The 13,410-nt window shown below is 37.0% G+C and overlaps 1 protein-coding gene across 1 annotated transcript; it reads right to left on the bottom strand.

Annotated features, from left to right (window-relative positions):
- Nucleotides 1-2,216: 2,216 nt before the first annotated feature.
- On the bottom strand, nt 2,217-7,884 carry LOC122135664 (unconventional myosin-IXAb-like). Its single transcript, XM_042715886.1, has 4 exons — nt 7,750-7,884; nt 3,235-3,323; nt 2,466-2,680; nt 2,217-2,245 (listed from the first exon to the last, which is right to left on the bottom strand). The coding sequence occupies exons 1-4, from the start codon at nt 7,882-7,884 to the stop codon at nt 2,217-2,219; spliced, it is 468 nt and encodes a 155-aa protein (XP_042571820.1).
- Between the last annotated feature and the right edge of the window lie 5,526 nt (nt 7,885-13,410).

Below are 13,410 nucleotides of genomic sequence, written 5' to 3'. Positions count from 1 at the left end.
AAATAAAATACTAAAAGAAACAAAATAAAAATACATAACTGTACACCCTCTTCAGTTGTATAATATTCTATAATGTTTTGTCTATTTTTTTTTGTTTCTTATTTCCTTTCTGAATAAATAAACCAACATGCCACTATCCAAATCGAAAAATAAATAAACAAATAAAATACAAATAATCAAATCAGAAACACTTCAGTGGTATATTTCAAAATAGTGTCTATTTATGAACATATTCAAAAACAAAAGTACTAAAAATAAAGAAATAAACACAAAATCAATATTTTACACTTCTTTTTTTTCAGTTGCATAATATTCTGAAATGTTTTGGTGTATTTTTTATTTTGTTTCCTGTATCTCCCATTGGTAGAGCATCTAAAATGAATAGTAAAAATAAATAATCAATATAAATAAAATGCATATAAATAAATAAACACATTTAAAAACAAAAGATTAAAATGGGAAATTAATTAATTAATTAATTAAAATAAAGCAAGAAACAAATAAATGTGTGTCTAACTCTCCTCAGGATTCCTGAAGTGTAATGTTCTGAGATGTTATCTGATGCTTCCATCACGCCTGTCTCAGTTGCTCTGTAAGATGCTTTATGGGCTAATGCAGCCACATTTGGTAAACACACACAAATGTGTGAAGGTTTGAAGAAGACCTCAGCTGGGTCTGGACGCTGTAGGAATGAGGTTTGTTGTGTGGGTGGAAGGAGATGATGACACGGAGGAGATGGAGGAGCATTCAAGAGAAAACAGCTCACTCTAAGAAACCCCACACTCCTCACAAACCTCACAAAAACCACCAACACAAGACCCTCACATCAGGCTCAAGGAAAACACCTGCAGAAGATCTTGACTGAGCTGCATGGATGAAATAACTCTCACCTCGGATAGCTTGTACGGGCACAATCCAGCTCCTCGCCCACCGCCACCGCTCTTTCGCTGCGGTGGTCAGAGCCTCAAAAGCATCTCCTCTCTTCACCTGCACATGAACCATGAGAGACGGTAGACTAAAACTGCAAAACTCTTAGCACCAATTTTAGCAGAAATCACTCAAACATCATAAAATTAAAAGAAAAATGAGGACAGAGTAAATCAAACTAATGAACTGCTGGACGACCCTCAACACACGAACGTCATCAACAGTGCTGTGACTGTCAAATTGAGTTTCGAAATAAAATAAAATAAAATAAAATAAAATAAAAAATAAAATAAAAATAAAATATTAGATGAGAAAACTTATTAAAAAAAACATAAATGAAACAAGAAACTGATAAAGTGATACAACTGATCAAATAAAAATTTATAAAAAAAACTATAGAAATATAAAAAAAAAACAAAAAAAAAATAATAAAAAAAAACAAAAAAACAAATTAAAAAATTAAAAAAAAAAAAAAAAAAGAAAAAAAAGAAAATATATAAATTTTGTCAATTTCTGTGACAAATGATAAAGTTGTAAAATAAAAATTAAATTAAAATTAAATTTAAAAAACTACAAAAATATATTTTAAAAACACAAAATGTAACAAAAAAACAACAAAATTACTATGACTAAGGTAAATGAAAAGAAACATACAATTAAAAAAAAGCTTTAACTAAAATTAAGATGAATTTTTTTTTCAAAATTTGAATCAATTCTATAATAATATATAAATGATACTAAAATAGTATTATTTTTTAATTCAAAATATGATTAAATTCTATAATAATATATAAATGATACTAAAATAGTATTATTTTTAATTCAAAATATGATTAAATTCTATAATAATATATAAATGATACTAAAATAGTATTATTTTTAATTCAAAATATGAATAAATTCTATAATAATATATAAATGATACTGAAATAGTATTATTTTTAATTCAAAATATGATTAAATTCTATAATAATATATAAATGATACTAAAATAGTAGTATTTTTAACTAAAATATGATTAAATTCTATAATAATATATAAATGATTTTAAAATAGTATTATTTTAATTCAAAATACATTAAATTCTCTATAATAATATATAAATGATACTAATTATAGTATTATTTTTAATTCAAAAATATGAAATTCTATAATAATATATAAATGATACTGAAATAGTATTATTTTTATAAAAAAGAATTAGTGAAGCTCAACTAAATGCTTTATAGAAGCAGGTGGAAACCATCAAAGAGTCATAATGACACTCATCTCCATCATCAAATAATGATTCAGTCCTCAGTGACCGCGACCTCACGCCCTACGAAATCACCCAATCATTAATCACATACAGCAAAATAAAATGAAACAAAATAAAAATGTAAAATGCAAAAAATTCATTAAAAAATAAAACTAAATAAAATAAAAAGTGTCAAATGCTAAAAATTAATAAGATAAAATAAATACAAAATAAAACAAAATAAAAATGAAACAAAATTAAATTAAGAAATAAAATAAAATAATAAACAAAACAAAATTACGTAATAAACTTGTGATCACTGCATGTGACTCCAGAGGGGAGAAAAGTAGTTGAGAGGGCTGCAGATGTTTTGTGGAGGCGCTCCTCACCTCCAGCAGTTCAGAGACGACAGGAAGCACCTCAGGGTTCCAGATATCGACGGAGTCGTCTCTGTACGTCTTCTTCTTGTAACGGATATTCCCCAGCAGAAGGATCGCAGACAGTAAAGAAAAGATTCTGCGGAGAACAAAACCTGAGTCAAATCTCTCAATAAAGCACCGCAGAAAAACTGACAACAGAGAACATCATCCAACCACCCCGCCCCTTAATGTCACGTCAGCCAATCAGATGTCGGCAAACCCCAACATCATCCAAACCCCGCCCCCCTTAATGGCATGTCAGCCAATCAGATGTCGGCAAAACCTAAATCATCATCCAAACAACCCCGCCTCCCCTAATGGCATCGGGCCAGCGACCAGATGTCGGCAAAACCCCAAACATCATCCAAACCCCGGCCTCTTAATGGCATCGCCAGCCAATCAGATGTCGGCAAAACCCAAACATCATCCAAACCCTCGCCCACTTCTAATGGCACGTCAGCCAATCAGATATCGGCAAACTCCAAACATCATCCAAACCTCGGCCTCTTTAATGTCCACTAGCCAACCAAATGCCCCCTTAATAGCATCGCCAGCTGAATCAGATGTCGGCAAACCCTAACGCAGGAAATGACTGACAGGCAGAGAGCATTTTAAGGTGAGCTGTCTCGGTTTTTTCAGGCTGTAACTCACTGTTTTCTGGTGGCCGGCAGGAAGCCCACCATCTCCATGGCCAGCTGCAGGCGCTCGAAGTCATGCTTCAGATCTTCACCTTCCACCGTCTGAGCCAATCACAACACACTGAGCGTTAACAAAGACACAAAACAGACCCACATTTAATAATATTTAACCTTTATTCATGCTCGACAGAAGATTTGTTTTGCATGAAGTATCCCTGTAATAAAGTGCACAAACATAAGCCGCTATCTGAAATAAAATATTAAAAATTATTTTAAAATTATATTAAAATATATCAAAATTAATTATATAGTTTATGATTACTTTTAAAATTATATTAGCATTTAATAATTATTATAATATATCATACAAAATATTTTTTTATTAATTTTTTTATGCATGAATTATCACTTTAATAAAGTGCAGGTAACAGGGTTATTAGATTTAAATAAAACTAAAAACCATAAATATAAAAAATAAATATAAATACAAATAATTCACTTGAAATAAATAAATGTTAACACAACATTTCTCATTTAAAATAAAATGATCTAAAACATATTAAAATTATTTTAATTAATGTTCAATAATTATTCATATCAAAAAAAAAAAAAACTTAATATTAAAAAAAAAAAAACTTGAGCTAGTTGCCAAAGCAACATTTCTCATTTTCATTTAGCTTAACTTTAATTGAAATACAAATTTATAAAAACTATATAAACATTAAAAAATAAAACGCATAAAAAACTTCTAAAGTAATAAAAAAAATGCAATTACTAAAACTTTAGATAAAATAATAAAATATAAAATATAAAAAAATTAACTTAATAAAACCATTAAATAAACAAATAAAAACTATGATAGTATCTCAGTAATAATAAAATAAATGCTGGTAGGTAGCAGTTTAATACAGTGTAGGGCCTAAGACAGACAGAAACAGAGGAAGCGAGAAGGCGAGACACACATCTTCCTGTTGACCCCAACAACAGCCTGATGTTAGTGTTCGATCACTGTAACGAGTGTTCTGGGATTTACTTACTCCACAAACATCTCTCAGAATCAGTCGCATGACAGTAAAACCAGGTTCCTCAAACAGCCGATCAAAGATTAAACTGATTTCCTAAGAGCAGCTCTCAGAGAACAAAAGAGCATAAACTGTGCTGAGACAGACCTAACAAGAACTAGAAACTAGAATCAATAAGATTTCTCTGAGAACTAAACAAACGCAAACTAGAACTAATAAGCTCTCTGACTTAGAGGCAAAATAAAATCAAATAAACATTTGAAGATTAAAAATGAATATTTCCAATATGAAATTAAAAATAAATAAACTGGAAATGAAAACTAAATTCAATGTAATAAAATAAAACTTTGTAAATGTGAAAAGTTAACAAATGACAACAAACAAAATTAAAACAAAAAAGGCAAAAAACTAAATAAAATGGCAAAAAACAAAATAAAATAAAATAAATAAAAATAAAGCCAAAAAACTAAATAAAATGATGAAAATATATAAATATTTATAAAATAAAATAATTTATAAAAATAAAATAAAATTAAACGCAAAAAGGATCTTCTTTAAAACCTGGTCTGTGCAGATAGAGCAAAAAATTCAAAACAAATAAATATATGAAACTCCTAAGGGAAAAAATAAATAAATAAATAAATCCCAAATTTGATCTAATCTGACAGCTTGCAGTGGAGGAAATAAACATTAGCAGCAATCAGAGCCCATCCCTCCCTATACACAAAGTATGAGGCTGCTTAAGGCCCCTAAAACACCAGGGGGTCCCCTTGCTCTCAACGACTATTTAATTTTAGTTTAGTTTTTTTGGCCAGCGGTTATGAAAACATGAATGTTTCGTTTCTTAATGTGGTGCGCGATCGCCCTTTCTACGTGACGTCATGTACAGTCTCCAGTTGTTGCTCGAAACGACACTGTTCCCCGAGCGCTTTCTGTGCACGAGTCGAGATGTGGAGAGAAACATGGACAGATATTGGCTACTTTGTGGCTCTGGCACATTAAACACTCTGTGGAGTAACTGGTAATATTAGTCCACTACAGTTTTCTGAGTACACTTATGGAATAATACTTTTTAAGTATTTTAGGAAGATTTAGACCCTTCCATCATCAGAGTAGAGTATGCTGACTGACTGACTGTCTAGTAGTCTACAAGATCTATAAGTTCATTAAGATCGCTCTGAATCGAAGCTCAAAGTGTCCGGCTCCCTCCCATCAAGCACCATTAAACGCTAATTAGATTTGGCCATTTACCTACACAGACACAACACAATGCAGCAGAAGGTACACAAGAAGAAAGCTTAACGGAGAAGCCTCACTGAACACACACACACACACACACACACAGATACTGACCAGCTTTCTGGTCTCATAGTAATTTCCCAGTGCTGTCTGTAGGACTTTCTTTGTTATCTGAAGGCAGATATGATTGCTAAGAGCTTATACTCATCTGTCTCTGCACACACACACACACACACACACGCCAGTTAGACACACACACACTCATACACTATCTGTCACGACTATAAGACACACACACACATTGACACACACACACGTAGTATATGACACACACACACTCATTCACACACTCACACACATCGACACGCACACGCCATACAGATTACATACACACAGGAGTATAAGACACACACACGTACACAAGTATTAGACACTACACACACACACACACACATTACACACACGCATTAATGCCATTACTACACACACAGGAGAGTAAGACACACACATTACACACAAGTGATAGACATACACACACACACACACACACACATGACTATACACATACACACACACACACGAGTATAAGACACACACACTACACCTCACACACACACACACACACACACACACACAGAGATACGCCAAGACACACACACACAGGAGTATAAGACACACACACACTCAAGCAGCTCACACACACACACACACACACACACACACACGACTTTATCTCCATTACACACACACACATAAGACACACACACACTTTTAAGTATTTTTAGGGAAGACACACACACACACATCAGAGCAGTAATGCGTACACTGACTGACTGTCTAAGTGTTCTACAAGACACCATACAGTCGATTAAGTAGTCAAATCGACACACAAAGTGTCCCACTCCACAAGCACCTCATTACACGCTATAAGCTACACATAGATTGGCACTCGCTTTACACACACAGACACAGCCACATGCAGCAGACAGGGGATCAATACGACAGACACACACACACGGAGAGAAGCACTCTACACAAGGATACACACACACACACACACACACGACTATAAGATACACACACACACACAGGCGGTCTCATAGATACATTCACACACACACACACACACACACATGACTAAGATACACACACACGCACACACGACGCGTTAGATATTAGCACACACACATACCGAGTGTTAGATACACACACACACACACACTCACACACGACTATAAGACACACACACACACACACACGACTATAAGACACACACACACACACACACTCACATTCACACACACGACACACACACACACACACACACACACGACTAAGTGATTACACACACACACACACACACAATGACTATAAGATACACACACACGACTCATAGACACACACACACACACTACAACACACACAGACACAGACACACACACACACACACACACAAGTGTTAGACACACACACACACACACACAAGTGTTAGACACACACACACACACACTCACACACGACTATAAGACACACACACACACACACACACAAGTGTTAGACACACACACACTCACACTCACACACACACGACTATGAGACACTCACACACGACTATTTACAAACCTACCCCCCCCAACTCCACACCCCCAATAAAATCCCACAACCACGACGGTCACCCAACCCCACGAGGTGTCCAGCACCCACCCCCCCAAACCGCAACAACCTCACAAACGCGAAAGCAACCACCCGCATCCATCACCCCACACCCAGCACCCCTCCAAACAGACAAAAATACCCCAACACACACCAGACCCAACACTACACAAAACCACGAGGCCAGACACCCACCAGCACAAACACCACAACGACCGACAGCTCCACATACACCCTCTGACAGAACCCCCCACCACCACCCCAGCTCTCTCACACAACACACAATAACACAGACCCACAACAAAAAAACACACAAACCCCAACCAACCCCAACACACACAACACCAACACACACGAGTGCAACACACTAGCCAGACACACATCCTCTTCTCCACAACACCGAACACAGACGACACCTGACAGCACCTTCTTCAACTAAACTCCATAACGCCACGCCACCCAGACAACAGTGCCATTAGAGTTCAATAAAAAAGTACTTAATGTATATTATTTTAATCATGTTATATTATATATTTCATCAGATGTATGTGTATGTATGTGTGTGTGAGTGTGTATGTGTGTGTGTTAATAGACTGGCTCTGGATCAGCCGCACGCGACCAGCAGTCTGTTCACTCTGATCTCGCCTCCACTGATGCTGACGACTGTCACCGTGGTAACAGCGGCACCCGGCAACAGCCTCAGCCTCAACATCATCCAGCTCTTTGTGTTGCCGGGGATTACAGGGCATGTCTTTCAGAAAATGAGCTTAGAGGATGTTTTTCATGCACACAAAGCTTTTCATTCGGATTCACGAACGCCGACAAGACGCACTACAATAACCGCACTCTCAAATCTGGTACGAATGGACGGTTTTCCGAGCAGTGTACCCAGTTCACAGAAATGATACTCAAACTGGTGTGATTGAGGAGATGAAAAGCTTTTCTTTATTTTCACTCGCTTCAGGCCAGCAGGTAGTATTAAGTAAAAACACAGATAGGTTTCTATGAGAGAGAGAATATTAAGACAAGTATAAATCAAATAAAACACTGACCAGTGCTCTAACTAATAACAAAAAACAAATAATTTTAGTTAGAAATAAATGATATATCTGTGACGTAACTCTCACTGTTGCTCCTGATTAAACTAAAGTCGGGATTTTTCCAGAAGATACTCTTCCAAATAAGCCATGAAATCAATAATCAATGGAACAATATATATATTATTACCATACAACAGTTAAAATTACAAAACCAATAATTATACATTGGGCTTTTATTTTCAAATTAACAACTAGTACATATAAAAATTGAAAAAACATTTAAGACTGAAACATATTTATTTACATAAATCAGCTTTTATGAGTTCTCAATTCGCACCAAGCCACAAGCTATGCCGCTTTTACTGTACCAAGGCTGTCCATACGGTAGGCATCGTCTTATAAGGATGATATATTTAGTATTAAATTCATTCACTACTTAAAAACTATCAATAAAACAGTAATTTAATCTAAATAAAATTGACAATATCAGCCAATTGTGTGTGCGGGTGAATGAAACCACTTATCAACAAAACCCATGTCGTGCAAAATTTGGGCTGCTGGTTATATTTTTTGGTAAAAGGTAAAGCACTTATAAGTTGTCCTTATGTAGACAAAGCCAACAGGACAGTTTGTCAACGAGAACGTTTCTTGAGCAGAAAAAAGAGTCGTCTCAACCCTCTCACAGGTCCCGCTTCTCCTGATAGTTGAGCTGATAACTTGCCAACAGCTTGGCTTGGATTCTTATTATCATATGGGACGTTTTGGCACATTTTCCAAAAGCAATGAAAATGAAAAAAAACAATAAATACACAGTCACCCATAAAAGAGACAAAAAAGACTAACAATAGTTGGGAGGAATGAACAAACCCGTACGTGGATTTCAGATCAACATCCTGGAAGCATATAGATCATGGTAGAATGGTTTATGCCTCATAAATTCAGACCAGAACGTGACGACAGACTAGAAGCACCCTTTTAGTCAACCACATACTCTCTCCCGTCTGATCGGGACCCGATTCCTTTAGGAAAGACACACCAGGTGAAACAGGGGTTAAAAAAAACCTAAATAAAAAAATGAAGGAAATCCAAACATTTTTTCTGAAATGTTGTTGTAAATACGTAAAATGAGGCATTATCTAAATTAACATATGCAGTAATACGAAAATATTTCGGAATCAAACAATCTAAACATTGGGTAAATAGGTGTCTCTAAATCTGTGTTTGATTTTGTTGAAGTTAGGAGTTAAAGGTTTGTACAGAGGGATTTTTAAAATTCTCTTTTCATCACTCCATAATAAGAACCATGACAGAAAACATCAAAAAAAACATTTCATGATGTTTTAGGACTGAAAATGTTGTACATAGCACCGTGAACGAAATATGAAAAAACCCCTCAGTAAAAAAACCTTCAGAACATAGATAGCGATAAAAACCAACTACGTTTTGGTGTGTGTTGTAAGTGCGTGCTGAAACTCGAGAAACGACCCAAAACTACTATTTTGAAGAAAAAGGCCTTTAACAAAAATATGCTTGTACACTGAAAAATCTACCGCCACACACAAATAAAGTGGGCAAAAAAAATTAAACAAGCAAATGCTATATTCCACAGAACCCTCAGTATTAAACCTTCAGACTATCGCTAGCAAAAAAAGCTCTAAGTTTTGGTGTCTGTTAAGTGCTGCTGACGTGAAGAAACAAACAAAACACACAACCCCCCAACACAACGCAACAACACTCCACACCGACACCAACACCCACTAGACTACCCACAATAAAACGCACACACAGAAAAATCACGACGTGTACAACAACCAAGACACAACTTACCGAAACACTCAGCAAAAACGCTCACACAACCAACTGACACCACCCGCAACACACACACAACTGCGTACGCAAAACACAACCCAGACAAATAAACACTCCAGGGGATGACACCAGATCACTGCAACGAACAAACATTAACACGTGCACAAACAACAGACATAACAGCTACAACAGAGCCAAACCAACACACACAGTCACAAAAAAAGCCAGCACAAACCCTTCCAAAAACAACCACCCAACAAACCCAAAAACACTTAACAAAAATGACGTGAGGAAACAACCCCATTACCCCACGCCCCCTTTTCACCAAAACCTACCCCCAATTAACAAAAACACCACCACACGCCTCAAAACAGCAAAGCAACAAAAAAACACATACAAAAAGCATACAACACAGAGACGACCTACAGAACACCAACCAAAAAACACACATCAACATACAACCGACACACAACACACAGTGATAAACATAAACAACAAAAAAATACACCCCACTTCATCCAACTACCAAGAAAAACACGAATCCACAAACCAAAACACATATCCAAAAAACACTAAAAAACCAATCTAAGCCAACAAAAAACAGCCCCCAATGAAACATCGCTCCTTCACAGTCCCGGGCTTCCAAAGTTCAAAACCCCTTAACTTACCACAAATACCAAGCATAACACACACACAAACACTACACAAATACACACCTGCAAAAGAACAAAAACAAAAGCATCTCAAACACAACTTGACACTAACAAACACAACCTATCACCCCCGCAACAAACACAGCACCATGCAAAAACACAAAACCACACGCCCACCACAGCTTGCCCCACACACATGTAAACAGCACCCCACGCAAAACGTTGCCCCAGACACACTACCAAAACCAAACACATCCCAACACCGCGTCTGATGATACGCAACACCATTACACACATAACACCCACCACTCCACACCCCCCCCGAAAAGACAAACTACACCATTACACACCCCACATTAGGCAACTTTTTCGTAGATCAACGCACACCGGCCAACCAATATCGCAATTTTATGCCTCTACCATCGGAAGACACAATTACAAGAAGTAAAAAACAAAATTTAAGAGGAACCCACCACAACAACAACCCCAGACGTCTTAGCTCCCATCACACCGCACAACAAAAGGCCATGCATCGACAACAACAACACCCCGCACTACCTAAACCACAGCCAACACTAGCGTGAAGAGTGACCGCTCTTACAACTGGTGAAACCACATGCATGTCACCCACACCCCACACCAACAACCCACGTTGTGAAACCATGACACCGACCCTACCCCTCTGCGCCACTCCCCCCCTAGATTGGAGGTCTACCCCCTCCAACCTTTTGCCTAAACACACACACGCACTCCCCCCCCTCCGGCCTGCGACGCCCCCACCCCCACACGTAAACCGTGCCCACAACACCCCCCCCCCACACCCCCCCCCCCCCACAACTCCCCCACAAATTGTACAACCCAACCCCCCGTGCACCAGCTAGAGAGACCAACAGCCCCACTTTCCCCGCCCCCCACTCCCCCCATACAGTCTCACGAACCATCACAAGACCTATAAGTTTACACAACACTGCGCATACTCCACACAACCCGCCCAATCAAGTCAACGTACAAACCCACTCGTCACACCCACCCCACATACCACAGGAGAACCACACACCTGACACACACCGGAACCCTCCCACCCTGCCACCCACCCCCACCGGGCTACACACCCTGCCCACCAAACCCCCGACCCCCCCCCGCACACCCCACCCCCCTACTCCCCCCCGACATGCCCCACAGCAGGGGACCACCGCCCCCCCCCTCCCCTTCCCACACCCCCGTTACCTAACACTCTCGCCCCACGACCACCCACTACATCGTCCGAGCCCCACCACCCCCCAATCCCCCCACCCCCCGACAAACCTTCACACCGATGCTCCCACCCGCACCACACCCCCCCGCTCACCCCCTCTGACCATCGACACTCCCCCCGCGACCCCAGTCATACCCCGAGGGCCCGTGACCCAGCCACCCTCGTCCCCTTCACATCCACACACCCACAACGCTCACAACAAATTCATGTACTTTAAATTCATTCCAATTAATAATTAACAAATAGTTAAATAAGAATTTATATTATTGAGTAAATATTGATAAAATTTATAAATAGTATTAAAACTAGATTTAAAAAACTTAAAAAACAGTTAAGTAATATTAAAATTATTATAAATATAATATATTGCAAAAATCCCAAATACAACTCAAATAAAATATTGAAATAATATTTATACTATGCAAAATGTACAATAAAAATAACTCTCCCCCCTATTTTCCCCACAAAAGTTAAATTTAAAAATAACTTTACAATATGTAAATGCTATTTAAAATTATTCAAAATACACACATAAATTAAAAAAATATTTAAAATATCCACTTTTTCATTTTTTCCTCTGTGATCCCATGAAATTTTGTTGTTTAAAAATATTTAAATTATATTTTAAATATAACTATTTTATGAATTCAAAAATAAAATATTAAAATAAATTTTTTTTTTTTTTTTAAATATAAAAACACTTTAATAATATTTACAATTATTTAGTATACATAAAAAATAATTTTTAGCAACGCTATAGAGATGATTATCCTGTTATTTGTAATACTCAAACAGTTTGCATCCCGGGGCAGTGCTACTCAGCTGACTAATTAAACAATAATAGTGCAGTACTGAAGATACTGTAAAAAAATACCTCATAGTTCAACCAGCTGCAGGCAAGAGTCGACCTTAAAATACCTCATAGTTCAACCAGCTGCAGGCAAGAGTCGACCTATATAAAGATCCAGGATCAGGTCTCAGATCAGCGTCTCAGATCAGCGTATGCGTAAGAGACACGTGTAAAAACATAACGCAGCGCTAAACGCTGAATACAGACACTCTCAGATACCAAAGGTCGAAAGCATTTCACAAGGTCAATTACACACACACGCATCACACACACACCGCCTACATATGCAAAATATGCACACACAAAGGTTTTGCATTAAAAAATGCCTAGCAGGCTAAAACTGACATTAACTGCACACAAACACTCACACACACAAAGTTCAGACACTGAGACACTTTCACATACCAAACAAAACAATAACAAGATGCTTTCAACATCAAACTGTATTTGCAACTAAATTGACTTATGCAATATGAGACACTTTCACATACCAATAGTCTGCATGTATTATGTTGAATAAAATAATAAATTTAAAAAATAAATAAAATAAATAAATAAAAAAAAAAAAAAAAAAATAAATAAATAAATAAATAAATAAATAAATAAATAAATAAATAAATAAATAAATAAATAAATAAATATATTATTAATTGATTAATTAATTAATT

The sequence above is a fragment of the Cyprinus carpio genome, chromosome A25, assembly GCF_018340385.1.
Source record: "Cyprinus carpio isolate SPL01 chromosome A25, ASM1834038v1, whole genome shotgun sequence".
Lineage (NCBI taxonomy): Eukaryota > Metazoa > Chordata > Actinopteri > Cypriniformes > Cyprinidae > Cyprinus > Cyprinus carpio.
The sequence above is the reverse complement of the archived record's forward strand: the minus strand, read 5'-3'. Positions and strand labels throughout refer to the sequence as shown.

Coding starts and splice junctions, on each gene's coding strand:
- LOC122135664 (XM_042715886.1), bottom strand. CDS start 7,884: ATGCCCTGTAATCCCCGGCAACACAAAGAGCTGGATGATGTTGAGGCT. Junction 2,681..3,234: donor CTGCCGGCCACCAGAAAACA/GTGAGTTACAGC, acceptor TGTTCTCCGCAG/AATCTTTTCTTTACTGTCTG. Junction 2,246..2,465: donor AGTGATCACAAGTTTATTAC/GTAATTTTGTTT, acceptor GTGATTTCGTAG/GGCGTGAGGTCGCGGTCACT.